This window comes from Poecilia reticulata, chromosome 4 (assembly GCF_904066995.2).
Source record: "Poecilia reticulata chromosome 4, P_reticulata-male-v2, whole genome shotgun sequence".
NCBI lineage: Eukaryota > Metazoa > Chordata > Actinopteri > Cyprinodontiformes > Poeciliidae > Poecilia > Poecilia reticulata.
In genome coordinates this window covers 29965990-29979498 of record NC_088833.1, presented here as the reverse complement: position 1 = coordinate 29979498, position 13509 = coordinate 29965990, and the positions used below count along the sequence as shown (strand labels likewise).

At 41.0% G+C, this 13509-nt stretch overlaps 1 protein-coding gene across 1 annotated transcript; it reads right to left on the bottom strand.

Moving 5' to 3' along the window:
• Positions 1 to 133: 133 nt before the first annotated feature.
• Positions 134 to 8382, bottom strand: scinla (scinderin like a). The gene is made up of 17 exons (XM_008407774.3): positions 8234 to 8382; positions 7252 to 7441; positions 7031 to 7185; positions 5571 to 5732; positions 5314 to 5463; positions 5124 to 5210; positions 4097 to 4229; positions 3850 to 3938; positions 3555 to 3761; positions 3280 to 3413; positions 2901 to 2991; positions 2026 to 2196; positions 1766 to 1940; positions 1561 to 1676; positions 536 to 613; positions 392 to 452; positions 134 to 289 (listed from the first exon to the last, which is right to left on the bottom strand). Exons 2-17 carry the CDS (start codon positions 7427 to 7429, stop codon positions 162 to 164), a joined length of 2115 nt encoding a protein of 704 aa, XP_008405996.2. The 5' UTR covers positions 7430 to 7441; positions 8234 to 8382; the 3' UTR covers positions 134 to 161.
• Positions 8383 to 13509: the final 5127 nt, after the last annotated feature.

Here is a 13509-nt window from a genome sequence, read left to right as displayed (position 1 = left end):
TTAATGAGTTGCAGAAACCAGCTGGTTTACTGAATACACATGAATAACAGCAAAGGAAAATGGCAAGGGATTTTGTCAAATATATTTCAAACACTGGGTTGCATAGCTTTAAAGTATTTTTTCCCCACTAATGTTTCTTTCCTGAAGGCGGCTATGGGTTCTTAGTTCCACATCTTGTAGTCCCAACCATGGAACCAGCCGGTGAAAGAGGGCGGCTCCTGCCCCTGCTTGATGATGTTGATGGGGATGCCGCGGCGACCAGAGGGGTCTGAATTCACGTATTCCTGGGCTGAAAGGAAAATAAGGACACATTAAGAACCTCAAAGTCAGGTGTGTTCTGGAAACATTCTTAACAGCCTGTGGTGGTGGGTTGAGGAGCAGGTGGTTGTACCGATTTTAGGCGCTCCAGTCTTCTCTGTTTCATTCGCTTCTTTTCCAATCCAAACGAAGACCTGAGAGCAGAAAAGTCTGAGTGAGCTTACATGAAATTACATGAAAACGCATTTACCACAGAACCGTGTCATCGTTAGTGGACCTGATCCCACGTGTCCAAAACCATGACGTCATCAGTAGCCAAATCAATCTGTGAGAAGTCGCCTGGCACCTCTTCTGCCTGCACGTCGTCAAACACATGCTCATGTAAATATGTGGTGCTGTGCAAAAGGTATTTTAATCCTTTAAATATTTATACATCATATTCACAAACTTGGGATTCATGTGACAGAGCAAGACAAAATAGCAAATAATTTGGAACTGGAAGGAAAATTACAAAATTTCTTCACTGGTAAAAATCTGAAAAGGGCGGTGTGCATTTGTGTCCCCTGGAAATCAAAGGCCTCAATAAAACCCAGTTTAGATTAGGGATGCACCGATCCACTTTTTTCACTTCAGATACCAACACAGATAGGAATTGGATACCAATATGCAGTAGCATTCATGTACTGAAATACAAATGTGTCTGATAACTCTGCTCCAGTACAGCTCATTTAAATACACCAATAGCTGCACAAGCTTGGTCAAACATGTAAAAACAACACAACTTTCATTTGTACAGTCAGTGAAGTTAGGAGTAGAACATCCAATGTAAAATAAATAAGAAACTGAAACTGAGAAGACGGTGTTCTGCTAAGATGAGACCAAAATGAAGCTTCTTGGCTAACATGCAAAATGCGGCACAAAACTGACAGCAAGCAGGTGGCAACATCTTGGTGTGAGGATGAATGCAGAAACGATGGGATAAACTCAGGGCAAGACTGGTAGCAAATCTGTTATAGCATGCAAAAGACTAAAGACGGGAGCAGAGGTTCCACTTTTACAAGGGCGATGATTCTCAATCTGTAGTTCCATGACCCAGTCAAAGCCCTGCCCTAAATTTGATCGAACAATTTGATTCAATTGAAGACTGGTCTTCACAGATTCTCTCCATCTTATCCAATTAAGTCATTTAGCTATTTTTTTCTTTTTCCTCCATTTTCTAATTATTTGGTATTTTGTGTTGGTCTATCACATAAACATATTTGTAGCGGTAAACATGACAAAATGTGAAACTTGAACACTCACAATGAGCCGACCGGTCTTATTGGAACAGGCAAACAGCCTTGGTGGTTTCACTATGTTCTGGAGGGTCTTGGAGGTCTGGTATTCTTTCTTCCCTCCCAGCGCTGCCCAGAAACCAGCTGCCAAGAGGATAATATCTGATTTACTCAACAAAGCACCGATCGCATTGCCATGTTGCAGTGATTATGCGTCTACGTTTGCCTGTCACCTGGTTCCTTGGATTCCTCCACCTCTGTGGCAGTTCCACCCAGCAGGCTGGCAACGTATTTGGCTGCTGTCATCTCATCCGGACTTGCTCCCGTCCCCTTCCACACAAACAGGGAATTTGCCGATTTGAGCACAAACACGTCGTTAGTGTTCAGACTGGAGGCTGTGGCTTCCACCTGGGTAAAAGAGATTGAAGATTTTCACAGTTCAGCACAAAAAGCATCACTTCCATATCTACTTTTCTCAAGAATCAAGGCTGACCTCAACAGCCCGCAATGCTTTGGTGGAGCTCTGGCGGATATGGAAGAGGCGAGTGCTGGCAGGTTTGCTGTCTCCACCCTTGCGGGACGTCCCACCCAGGTATATGATTAAAGGCTTGTCCTTAAACAGGCTCACCAGGTGAGGAGGCTCTCGGCTCTGAGTGACCCGGACCTGTAGAGAGGCAAATGATGCATCAATGAAAGTTGTGTACCCAACAAAAAACCAGAGGGGAAACGTCTGGGGCTTAATGGTATTCAGGGAACCAAAGAGGTATTTTAGCTGAAAGGTGGGTCCTCTCTATCTGAAATCTACTGGAGTGGAGTTTTTTATTGCTCCCTATCAAAAACACTAATCTGAACAAAATGATTCCATAAGGTCAACCGGTTATACTTTGATTTGGTACCAATGAGCAATTTTCTTTAGTCCTCGGTAATCACAGTGGTAGTGCTGCTTGGAGATCTTTAGACACTTTAGAGCTTCTTGGTTTACTTTTGGTAAGAAAGTCCTTGGTTGGAGATCTCTGTTGGAACCGGGGAAGTTGTGTAGAGTCTAATAAGCTCTTGGCTTAAAAATTGAAGAATTACAAATTCAGCAAAACACAGAAAGTGGTGCTGACATCATAATGAAACAAACAAGTCAGAGTACCCGGAGAGAACCTGTTTCTGCATTGGGAGAAGATGCAGAAGGACCCAGCCTGGGATTTGAACACAGGACCACAGTGCTACCAACTGCCATTACATGACCCACTACTCGTGAGAACATAACAAATGTGCTGCTTGTCACTTTAACCAATAAAACTTGAACTGATATTGTATCTGTAAAATTGAATGGATGTTTGTTGCATTTAGTGAAAGTACAAGACAGAGATAACACACCTGGGTGGCCACTCCTCCCATCGAATCGTCCAGTTTGACTGTAAGGAAAGCTGAAGCAGCCAGTTCATCCTGACTGCACTTCTGGCCTTGCCTGCAGCAAAGCAACACCAGATTCAGAGCTAAGAATGCTTATTTAAGCTTTGAGCAAAAGAAGCAAGAAAGAAATTTTCTGCATTCAGTCCATTAGTTAATATACATTATTTGTTTAAAGGATAGATACATAGGAATGCTATGTTGATGTTGTGAATAACAGGAAATTTGGTCATTTCAACTTGTGCAGATAGTTAAACTCGTTAGAAGGCTAGAAGAGATGTACAGAACACCGACAGGGACCAGTTTGTCTGTAGCCATCTTATAGATGATGCAAAGCTGCACCCACCAGGTGTAGATGATGTGCTTCTGCCTGCCTCCATTGCTGTAGGAATACAGCACCAGATAACAGTCTCCTCCATAGAAATGCCCATAGCTGGACGGGCCCACGACGGTCTTGTCCCCTCCTTCCACACGCCAGATCTACAAACACCCAATAGTGTCATATGTAAACACTACTACTACTAGTACTACTACTACTACTATTACTGCTATTAGTAGTAATATTAATCATAATAATAAACGATACATGCTTTGTTATTGTGGCAGAGCCCGTAACCTCACCTGGACTTTCCCAGAACAGTCATCCACCATGCCATGCTGGGCGGCCATGGCGTTGTTGCTATGGAGTTTTGAAGCATCGAAGGGAATCTTCTCCACTTTAGCAATGCTACCCACAGTGTAGGTCTGGCCTGTGGCCGCTCCCTCCAGCCATTTGAAAAAGAACTGCTTGAACAGAGTGGTCTCACTCCCCGCAGGAATGATTTGGACCTTTTATTGGGAGAAACACACCAAGCAATGAATGTGATTTCATCACACCGTCTAATGTAGACCCCGTGACAGACACTGACTGCATTACCTTTGTTCTTGGAGAGTAATTCTTTTCTTTGATGAACTTTTGGGCAACGGCCCACGCTTCTTTGCGCTCAGTTGTGTTTGCCTTTGGTCCTGTAATGTGGGATGTGATACAACGGTCAGAGCTGAACAAATTTAGTCTATTCTCCAATGGAGAAGTAGCAGAATACTAGCAGATGCTATAAGCACAAATTGTTCATCAACAAATGTACAAAATATAGCAAAAAGAACAGAAATCAAAAGCCTAATACCTTTCCAAACAAATATGTTGCCATCGACTCCATTATCCAAGATGTAGCATTCACTGGGAGAGAGCATGTCTTGTTTGAATGGGTTTGAGCTGGCCACCAGAGATGTTGACATGTTTCCAGAAGCATCAGAAATCTACCAAGAAAAGATGGGACTCAGACTTTTCAATGTATCACTCAAATCTATTAGATACCAGCAACATGCAGGCCTGTCATAATAACAAATGTTACTGGACAAATAAATTGTATCAGAAGTTACTGTGATAAATGATCACATTGTTGTTTTGAGATGATTTTCAAATAACATAGTGGTAATTGCATAATGATCTGAGAACACATTCTCAGAGATTAAATTTAAACAAAATCTTTTTTCAGGTAGAGTTGAGAAACTATAATACAAAATTAAAATAAATGTGCAAGAGGCAATCTGAAAGTAAAGTATTGATTTTACCATGCTTGTATCGACCAGATCTTGAAATCGACTTGGTATCAGTATTATCCATATTTTGGATCAATCCAAAATATGTATTGATTCTATAATTCAAATGCAACAGGAAGTACAAATGCTGATGCTCCATAAAAGCGGAAGTTCTCCAGACCACTAAGGGGAATCAACCACCAAATCATATAAGACCAGACCCTCAGTAAAGATGGGACATCCAGTAGTAAGTTGAAGTCTTGTTCAAAAACACAGTCTTACAATTACATAGAACAACAGCCTATTTACAGAGGTAATACCTCCCCCTAGTGGTATGGAGCATTTTCATTTTGTGGCGCGAGTTCATAGTGTTTTGTACTTATTGATGTTTTTGTTATTTGTGGCATTTCCTCTTTTTTGGCCAGTACATTTAATCACTAGGGAGACAAAACACAAAGAAGAGACACTGCTGACAAAGGAGTGGATCAGAAGCATGCTTTACTTCCCCAGACTAGATACAAAAACCATTTTGTTAGACTTGGTTTCTGTAAACCTTTGAGATAAAAAGTTATCAACATTTCATTGAGGTATGTTCACCAGTGGTATATTTACCTGATACAGAGATGCCTTATTCTTCTTGGGCTTCTCATGATCCACATCACAGTCTCCTGAAGGTAGATTCGGCTTTGGTCCAAGTTCCTGTTAACGAGCAGAGATTATTGTTCGTAGACCTCATGAAAACACGACCAGCGACAAATATTTTGTGTGCTTTGGTGTAGAGTCAAAGAAGAAAACAGCTCACCTTGATGACAGCCTCAGGTTCAACGCCCTCATCAATCGTGATCACCTCAGCACGGCCATGTCTCTCATTGTCACGGATGTCTTTGGCCATCTGAGTGGCCTTGAGACGCTCATAGCGATTGCTCTCACTGCCAGACCACTGGTAGATAACCTGTTGTTGCACCAAGAGGAAGAGAAGGAATCAAAGGGAGGAGTCTTAGTTACTGCAAAATCTTTCTAATTAAGCATTGGTTTTCTTTAGCTCAGACTTTGTCTTGCCTTTCCCAGGTCGATGATGAAGCAGTCTCCTTTGTTGAAGCTGTCCCAGGACAAGGCCACCTCGGTGGCTCTGACTGTACGCCGGCCTTTGACGTGCAGCAGGCGCTTCACGTTCATGTCGTTGGTCACGACGTGCTTGAAGCCTGAGTTTACTCCACCTTTCTGTGGATAACAAACCAGTTATACCTCTGCTGTCCTATCCAGAACAAACCCGCAGTGATGAAAACAATGAATATGTCAGACGTCATCATCCTGCTAAGAACTTTGTTCATTTCATTCTGAAAGGACAAAGACATGCTTCTTTCTAAAGCGCACACCGCCCTGTTTGTTCGGCTCTCAACAACCAAAGCAAAGACAAATGAACACCTAAAGCATGAGCCCTTTGTGATCCGTCCATCTGCTCCTTCAGGTTGAAGTACCAGGAAGTACACTCCCATTAGCCACAAATGCTTTTAAAGCCACAACTATTTAGGCTGTCAGTCTAACGCCTTATTATGTCTAGAGCAGTGGTTCTTAACCTTTTTTGAGGTACCGAACCCTTCTTATTCCAACCCCCCCATCTTCAGGACGGGGTAAAATGGAAGCAAGTCTCTGCGAAAGTTTTGGACAATAAAGCAGTTGGAATGTGGTGACTCATGGCATCATGGAGCAGAATCTCAGAAGAATGTTTCCAAAAGCGAGATCCTGTCTGATACTCCTGTTCTTGTTTTTTTGTTGTTTTTGTTTTTTTTGGACAAAAAGTTTTCAGATTCAAGAAAAGTGTGATATTTGACAGAGTGTAGAAGTTTATGGCATCTGTAGCAGTCTGGTATTTTGGCATTGTCAGATCACGTCTCTGTTTGGCAACTCAAACTCTCCATGGAAACCCTCTGTGGAAAACCAGGAGGAGCAGGCAACCACGGATCCCAAAAATAACCCCACAAATTCAACTGCTATGCTTAAAAAGTTACATTACTTTTATACATGAACAAAAAAATTGCAAAAAACAGAAGATGTTTAGGTAACACTTTATGTGAAGGGGTGTTCATAAGACTGACATAACACCTGTTATAAACATGAAGGAGTCTTTGTGAATGTTTATGACTGTTGTCCTGAAGTGTCATTCAGTAAATAATGACACTTGACAATACAAACAATGCAAAGTTGAACTAAAAGTTGCATTAAAAGCTCATTAAAAGGGACAACTTTGCATTATTGGGAAAATAATGAAATTTTTAATGCAAAGTTGCATTAAAACTTGCATTAAAAGTACATTTATTGTAAAGTATCATTAACTTTGCATTAAATGTGTTATTACTTACTGAATGACACTTCATGACAACAGTCATGAATATTCATGAAGACTCCTTCATGTTTATAACAGGTGTTATGTCATGCTTAGGACAGTTTCATGACAGCCTTATGCTCATCCTTCAACTAGAGTGTTACTGATATGTAAAATGAGAACAGGAGTATTTCACCTTGTACTTGATGCCAGACTTGAAGTAACCCTGAAAGGTGAGCGACTCTTCGTTTTGGAACTCGTTGAATTGGACGGGACCGCCACCAAGGTGATCATCCAGCTGAGTGATCAGAATAGCAGCAGCTCCTGCCTCGTCTTTGGTGGCTTCATCACCTGCAAGCGGGACAGGAGTTCAAAAAGAGGCAGAAAAAAGGACAGGGGTTTGTAGGTCGGACATACCGATCCATGAGTGCACATTGTAAGAAGGAGCCGCGGTGGTGTAGAGGATGACGTAGGCGTCCCCAGTGAAGAAGTCTCCATAGAGCTGCTTTGGAACCGGTGCCAGATCCATCTTCTCCACCCGCCATATCTCCAGGCCGGGCTTCTTTCCCGCTGTCTGGAACGCCTGCTGTGCCATGGTGCTGAAAGCCTTAGAAGAGACTGGTTTTCATTAATGGCTTGACCATGCTGCAGAAAACTACCTGATAAGTTTCTTGCATGTAAGAAGTTTAAATCATCTTCAGTAATGTAGCCGTTTGAGTTTTCTGACTTTTGTTTTCTTCCGTGACTTAAACATGTACCCACAGTTATGCTCCAAGACAAGTTTAAAAAATGACCACTAGCTTTGAGGATTAAAGCGTCGTTCATGAACTCAAACGTTGAACCACATCATCATCTGCACATTAGTGTTCTTTGTTTTGTTTCCAATAAACTCCTGCAGGGTTCCAGGAACATTTCATTGCTGAACCTGTAATACAGGCACTTTTATTTATTAGCTCAGCTGCTCTTGAAGCAGAATCTATTGGACGCAGCAGGGTGTGTCTGGTCAGCCTTCTGCAGAGCCATACTGCAAGTTGTCTGTGGGGCGTTTTTAAAAAACGAGCAGCCACACCCCACAGGCGCTGAGAAAATGCATCTACAGTAGTTAGTTGTTGAAAGTATAATTATGCCCATCTGAATCGACAAACCCGACCACACCCAAATATCCAACATACAATCATGTAAAAAAGACTTTGTTTCCATGACACCAAGTCATAATGCTCATTATTTAGTCATTCTTGATTTTACTTGCATGCAGCTTGTGTTAAAAGTTTGTTTCAGTAGATGCATAATGCAGACAGAGTTCATGCAGAAGCATGATCAGCCTGGCAGGAACTTGTTGCTATTGCATAAACAGTGACACGACGGGAAAGATTTACAGATCCAAGAGGTTTTCCTTTACCTGGGTGAGGAGAGAATCAGATGCTGGTTGTGGAGAAGCTGCTCTGCTGCTCTTCCAATCGTCCGCGGAGCCAGTTTGAGCCGCCGTGGGCTATATAAGCAGACGGGACATCCGCCCTCAGACGGAGAGAGGCGTGTTCAGCCACATCCAGGCCTGGCCCAGGCTGCAGAAATGCACAACGCACAACACACAATACACGCACCTCCTGATTCCCACTCTTGCATAACTTCAATTTTAATTGTGGGGATTTTAATTGTGTTACTTTTAATTTACTGCAGATCATCTATATTTGAACGTGTACAGAAAAAAACAGGAAGTGAAATCTGAATGAGATATAAGCAGCTTTAACGTTTACTCTGCATATGATGTTTTTACTCCTTCATAAGGATTGAGTCCAACAGAAACACAAATGTAACACTGCAAAACTTTCAGCTAGAATATTTTTCCATTAAGCTAGTGCTTAGCTTAAAGTTCAAAAGTATTTATAATAATCTAGAGGTTTATATATCTGGGCTCCTCAGAATCCCCATTAAGGGGAAACCTGAACCTCTTAAAGCTGACATGATTCTGAGCCTTTATCCTCCCCGACTCCTGCAGCGCATGAACCCCCCATGACTGCAGCCATGAAACAGTTTTTGTTTCTTTAAAAAAAAATTCTATTAACTATTCCATAGCTGTTTGACCTGGGGCTGAGGCAACCATGGAAGCAGGATGGATCATTAATTGGATGGAATCCATCAGAAGTTTATTTAAAATTTCCTTACATTTCAAATATTTCATGAAGCTTTGCATTCTAACAACGTCCCACAGCATTACAGACCCTCCACTGTACTTTTTTTTCTTTTTTTACATATTAATCTTTTGCTAAAGTTACAGTAGCATTTAGAAAGTTGGTATTTCTAGATGTTTAGAACAGAAAAGACCCTTTCCCAGCCTTGTCTAAACTTACATCCTCACCCCAGGTGTTCCATATACACTTATTATTGATCTCACTGCTGACATAAGCAAGTTTGAGTGAGTGGCTGTTTTTTATAGATTCCTACATAATTGTCTCTTGAGATTCTATTGTACACAAACTGAAGGTTAGATTTAAACAAAAAAAGTGATTCAATGTTAACTTAACTCATTAATTGATTCATTTAATACATCATATATCATAATTCCCGTGAGTGTTTTTGTGTTTCTGAGTTAAAACTTAAACTTTGCAATAGCATTACATAAATATGCTTTCCATTACATAGATTCTGTTTCACCTGGTGTTTTGGCTCGTTGTTAAGTGACCTCTGTTTATGCAGCGGCTTGTTTTTCTGTGTTTACATCTGAAACAAGAAGCCAGATCTCGTTGTATGAGATGTATTAGAATTTTTTTTTTTTTTGCTACCAAACAGTAGAAAACAGGAAGTAGACTTGCCAGTTGCAGACATTTCCTGCCCCGAGAACTGTAAGCGCATCCGTTACCCAAGTTTCAGTTTCGCCAGGGTTATAATGCAAACTCTGGTGAAGGTGGATAGTTTTCAGTCTGTTTGTTTTGTCTTAGTTCTTTTTATCGATTTGTAAAGCAGGACGCCTCACTGAAATGAAATACGGTGGTCTAAGTACTTCTTCTCTTACTGCGTAATGCATTTAGTCTGTCTGTGAAGGCACTTTACATGGCAGCCAGGGAATTTTAGCTGCACCATTCAATTGAGAGGTGAAGCATTGATGAAGGCATGTCCAAAAAGCAGATTAATTCAAAAACCAGACAGTCAAACTGCTCTCAACATACACATTTTATGAGTATGTCTAATACAAAATTATGACTCATAATTTCTCTCCAGCAGAAAAACAGCTCCAAATATAGAACGTTGACTCATCTGTTTCCTGAGCTTCTTGCAGCAGCTCTAACAGGCCGGTCTTCTCTTGGAAGTTATGATAAACGCCCCTCTGTCCTGCCACCACAGTTGATTTGGCAATTACATATTTGTTGCTTTAGCCCGCGTGTTTCTCGATCGCGTGGCTTTTGCCCGGCCAGCAGCCCCTAAAACTGCGGCCCCGCAGACGCCCGTGTGGCAGCGTGACAGAGAGCGAAGGCCCAAATCTCCTCTGTGAGCTCCGGCAGTCGCCTCAGGACAGGGCTGGCTCCGTCGACTCCCACTGGCAGAGCTGCGTCAGCACATTCTGCCTCATTGTGCAGAATACACACATCTCTGTCCCCGTCTCAGACACGCCAGCTCCAACACCCACGAGACCCAACAGATGCAACACACTGCCTGAGCGGATAACGACGGCCACACACACGCACGCACGCACACACACACACACACACACACACAGGCCTGTTCTAACTTGTGAGGGCCCAAACCTCTCTGAGTTACAAGTTGCATAACTCTTGGGGGAAATACTTCTGCTGTCTTGACCACAGAGTTTCCCACAAACACACAGATTGTAAGTACCTGCATTCTGGTGAAGCATATGGCGCAGCGATATAACTGGGATTCTTTATGACTGAGCATGAGAGTCGGATAGGAGCAGGGATCTGGCGGTCCCGGTTGCCCGCGGCTGCCTCTCGGTTTTAATTTCCTGCTGCAGCAGCTCCGCTCATGTGGAAGATCATTTGCAGCTGGTAGTAGACCAGAACTGATGCTGATGTACGTTTCAGTTTAATTATTCGTAAAAAAAAAATTCTACGTCTGCTTTCTCACCGAAACCTTTCTCAGCAGCAGGAATGCGGTGTGGAGTGGTTTCCACCTTAACGTGTCACTTCGGAGGAGTTAACTGTCTGTCAAGCCTGGAGCGATATCTCACCGTGGCCCTACTAAAATACAATAAACTTAGAAAAGTGTTTTCTTTTCTTAGTGCTGTTAAATGTTCTAAATGTGCAGTTAAAAATGCGCCAACATAGTTTGAAATTACAAAGGCTGATCTAAAAGAATGGACTTTCTGCTGGATGTTTGGCGCATTTCTTATCTCATACCTTTGTAGTTTTTGTCTAAAAATGCATAAAGGTTATTATTAGCATGTTGACCAACAGTAATACACTTCATTCAATCATTATAAAAGCTAAAATGTGCTAAAATGCTAATGTTAGCGTGAGTGCTTGTTTTAGTATGGTGGCTAACAGTAACAAGTTAGCTAACAATGTTTAATGCTCCATGTCATAATCTGTCATATTTTATAAGAATTAATTTAGACCAAACAGGGATCAGAACCAAAATAATTGGAAATAGGTTGAAATACTAAATCTCAGATTATATATTTACTTTCCTTTTTTTTAGATTTGAGCATTTCCATGACGATTTATCTGCATAGTTTAAGAAAAGACCTAAACTACAAAGAAAAAAGAGAAGCAAACATCTTTTTTGGTAATTTTGGAGGTACAGCTGATTTATCCAATCACATTTTATATATTTACTATCCTTATTGAAATATCTCCAATATGCAGTAATATGGCATATCCCAAAATATTCCAAATGTAACCTGTTAAAATTGTTATTAGACACGGCAAAGATTTCTATAACAACTTAAAAGGTATTTCAGGCATCAGTTACTGGAATACTGACTGCAGCTATTTAATAGCATATGCTTACAAAGGTAACTTTCTGCATGTATTAAAAATGTGTTAACTTATTAGGAGGTGGAATAAAACTTTTTGAGGAAAAACTATTGTAATTATCTGAAGCATTTAACTTTCTTCCAGATATCTGAAATGTTTGCTCTGGGAAAAAACATGTTTTCATGATATCTGTGAAAACTGATGTGATTTGTTCTATCATGGACAATCTTTCAGATACCTGAAATGTTGAGAAGCAGATATCTGGATACCACAGCATCCTGAAAGGCTTCATTAAAAATATATTTTAAGTAATTTGGGTAGAAAAAAGCGTACAGTAACATCCACCCTAACAGCAACCAAGAATCACAAACCTCACTGACCAGTGTCCTTCTCCTCAAACTTCTAAAAACTGAAGGTTGTAGATCAACAAATCAAAACTGTATTGCTTTCGAAAAGATTTTAGTTCCATTATGAATACCTCCACCTCTGCATTTCACAAAATATTTGCTCAAAATCAATATCCACAAATATTTAATTTCTTTCCTAACAATGTTCCCAGAAGATACAGTCACTGAACTCCAGATCCAGAAAGATTTGAAAAAGAAACAAAGCAAAGCAGGAAGGTCAGTTTTTTTTTCTAATATACTTAGATGAATTTTGCAAGGCAATATTCTTGGATCATCAGCAATCCGCCTAACCCTTCCTCTAACACCCTGCCTTTCATTTTACAAGGTTTACCTTAGATGTACCAGGGATTTTTGAGTGGATACACGGGGGGAGAACAATAACCTGATGTGAACACGGCGTAGTGCTGCAGGGGAGAAGAGGATTTGAGTTTGCCGCTCATCAGCAGGTCGGGGTCAAACGGTAGCAAGTTAGCTATAGATGTATTTCTGAGTGTATTTGTGAACTGTGTGATGACTTGCCTCTAATTTTTTTTTTTTTACAGCTAGCAGTATTTGTTTGCAATAGACCAGGAGCAAATCAAGAATAGTTGTGCAGGGAAAGACACACAAAAAAAGAAATAAAATCTACAAAGAGTGGATTGCAGTGAATTCAGCCCCCTTTACTCTGATAACTCCATATAAAATCTAGTGCATGTTCTTCCTGAGCACACCATCCCTGCAGCCAGGCAGGACGGGTGTTAGCGTCATGATATGGGATGTTTTTCTCAGAAGGGACAGGGAGGTGGGTTAATGTTTATGGGAAGATGGATGGAGCAAAAACACAATGCAATCCTGCACACAAATTCCTGCTTCATTTTTCAGTTTTTTACTGCAAAAAATAAAATAAAAATCCTGTATTGTTTTTCCTTCCACTTCACAATTTTGCACTACTTTTCATTGGTATATCACATGAAGTCAAATACATTGCTTTTAAACCTGAGGGTTTAAATTGACAAGCTAAGAGAAGATTTGACAGGTATGGATGCATCAGCAAGGAACTGTAGGCAAAGTTTAAAATAAGTATAAATACTGTCTGAGTCTTGTCGCTGCATCTGGCTGACAGAAAGGGAAACCTGGCACTAATAAGAGGACTGGAAGGAATGGAAGGGATTGGTTTTGTTTAAAACACATGCTGGCTGTTCTCTGTCGGCTGGGTCAAACAGATAAAAACGCTGGGAAGAAAAAGCAAATTATGAATTATCAAGACAGGAAACTGAAAGGAATATCTAAAGTTCAAAAATAACAAACATGGTAAACAAAAGGACATCAATATGAGTCACTGTGAGCAAATGACAGGA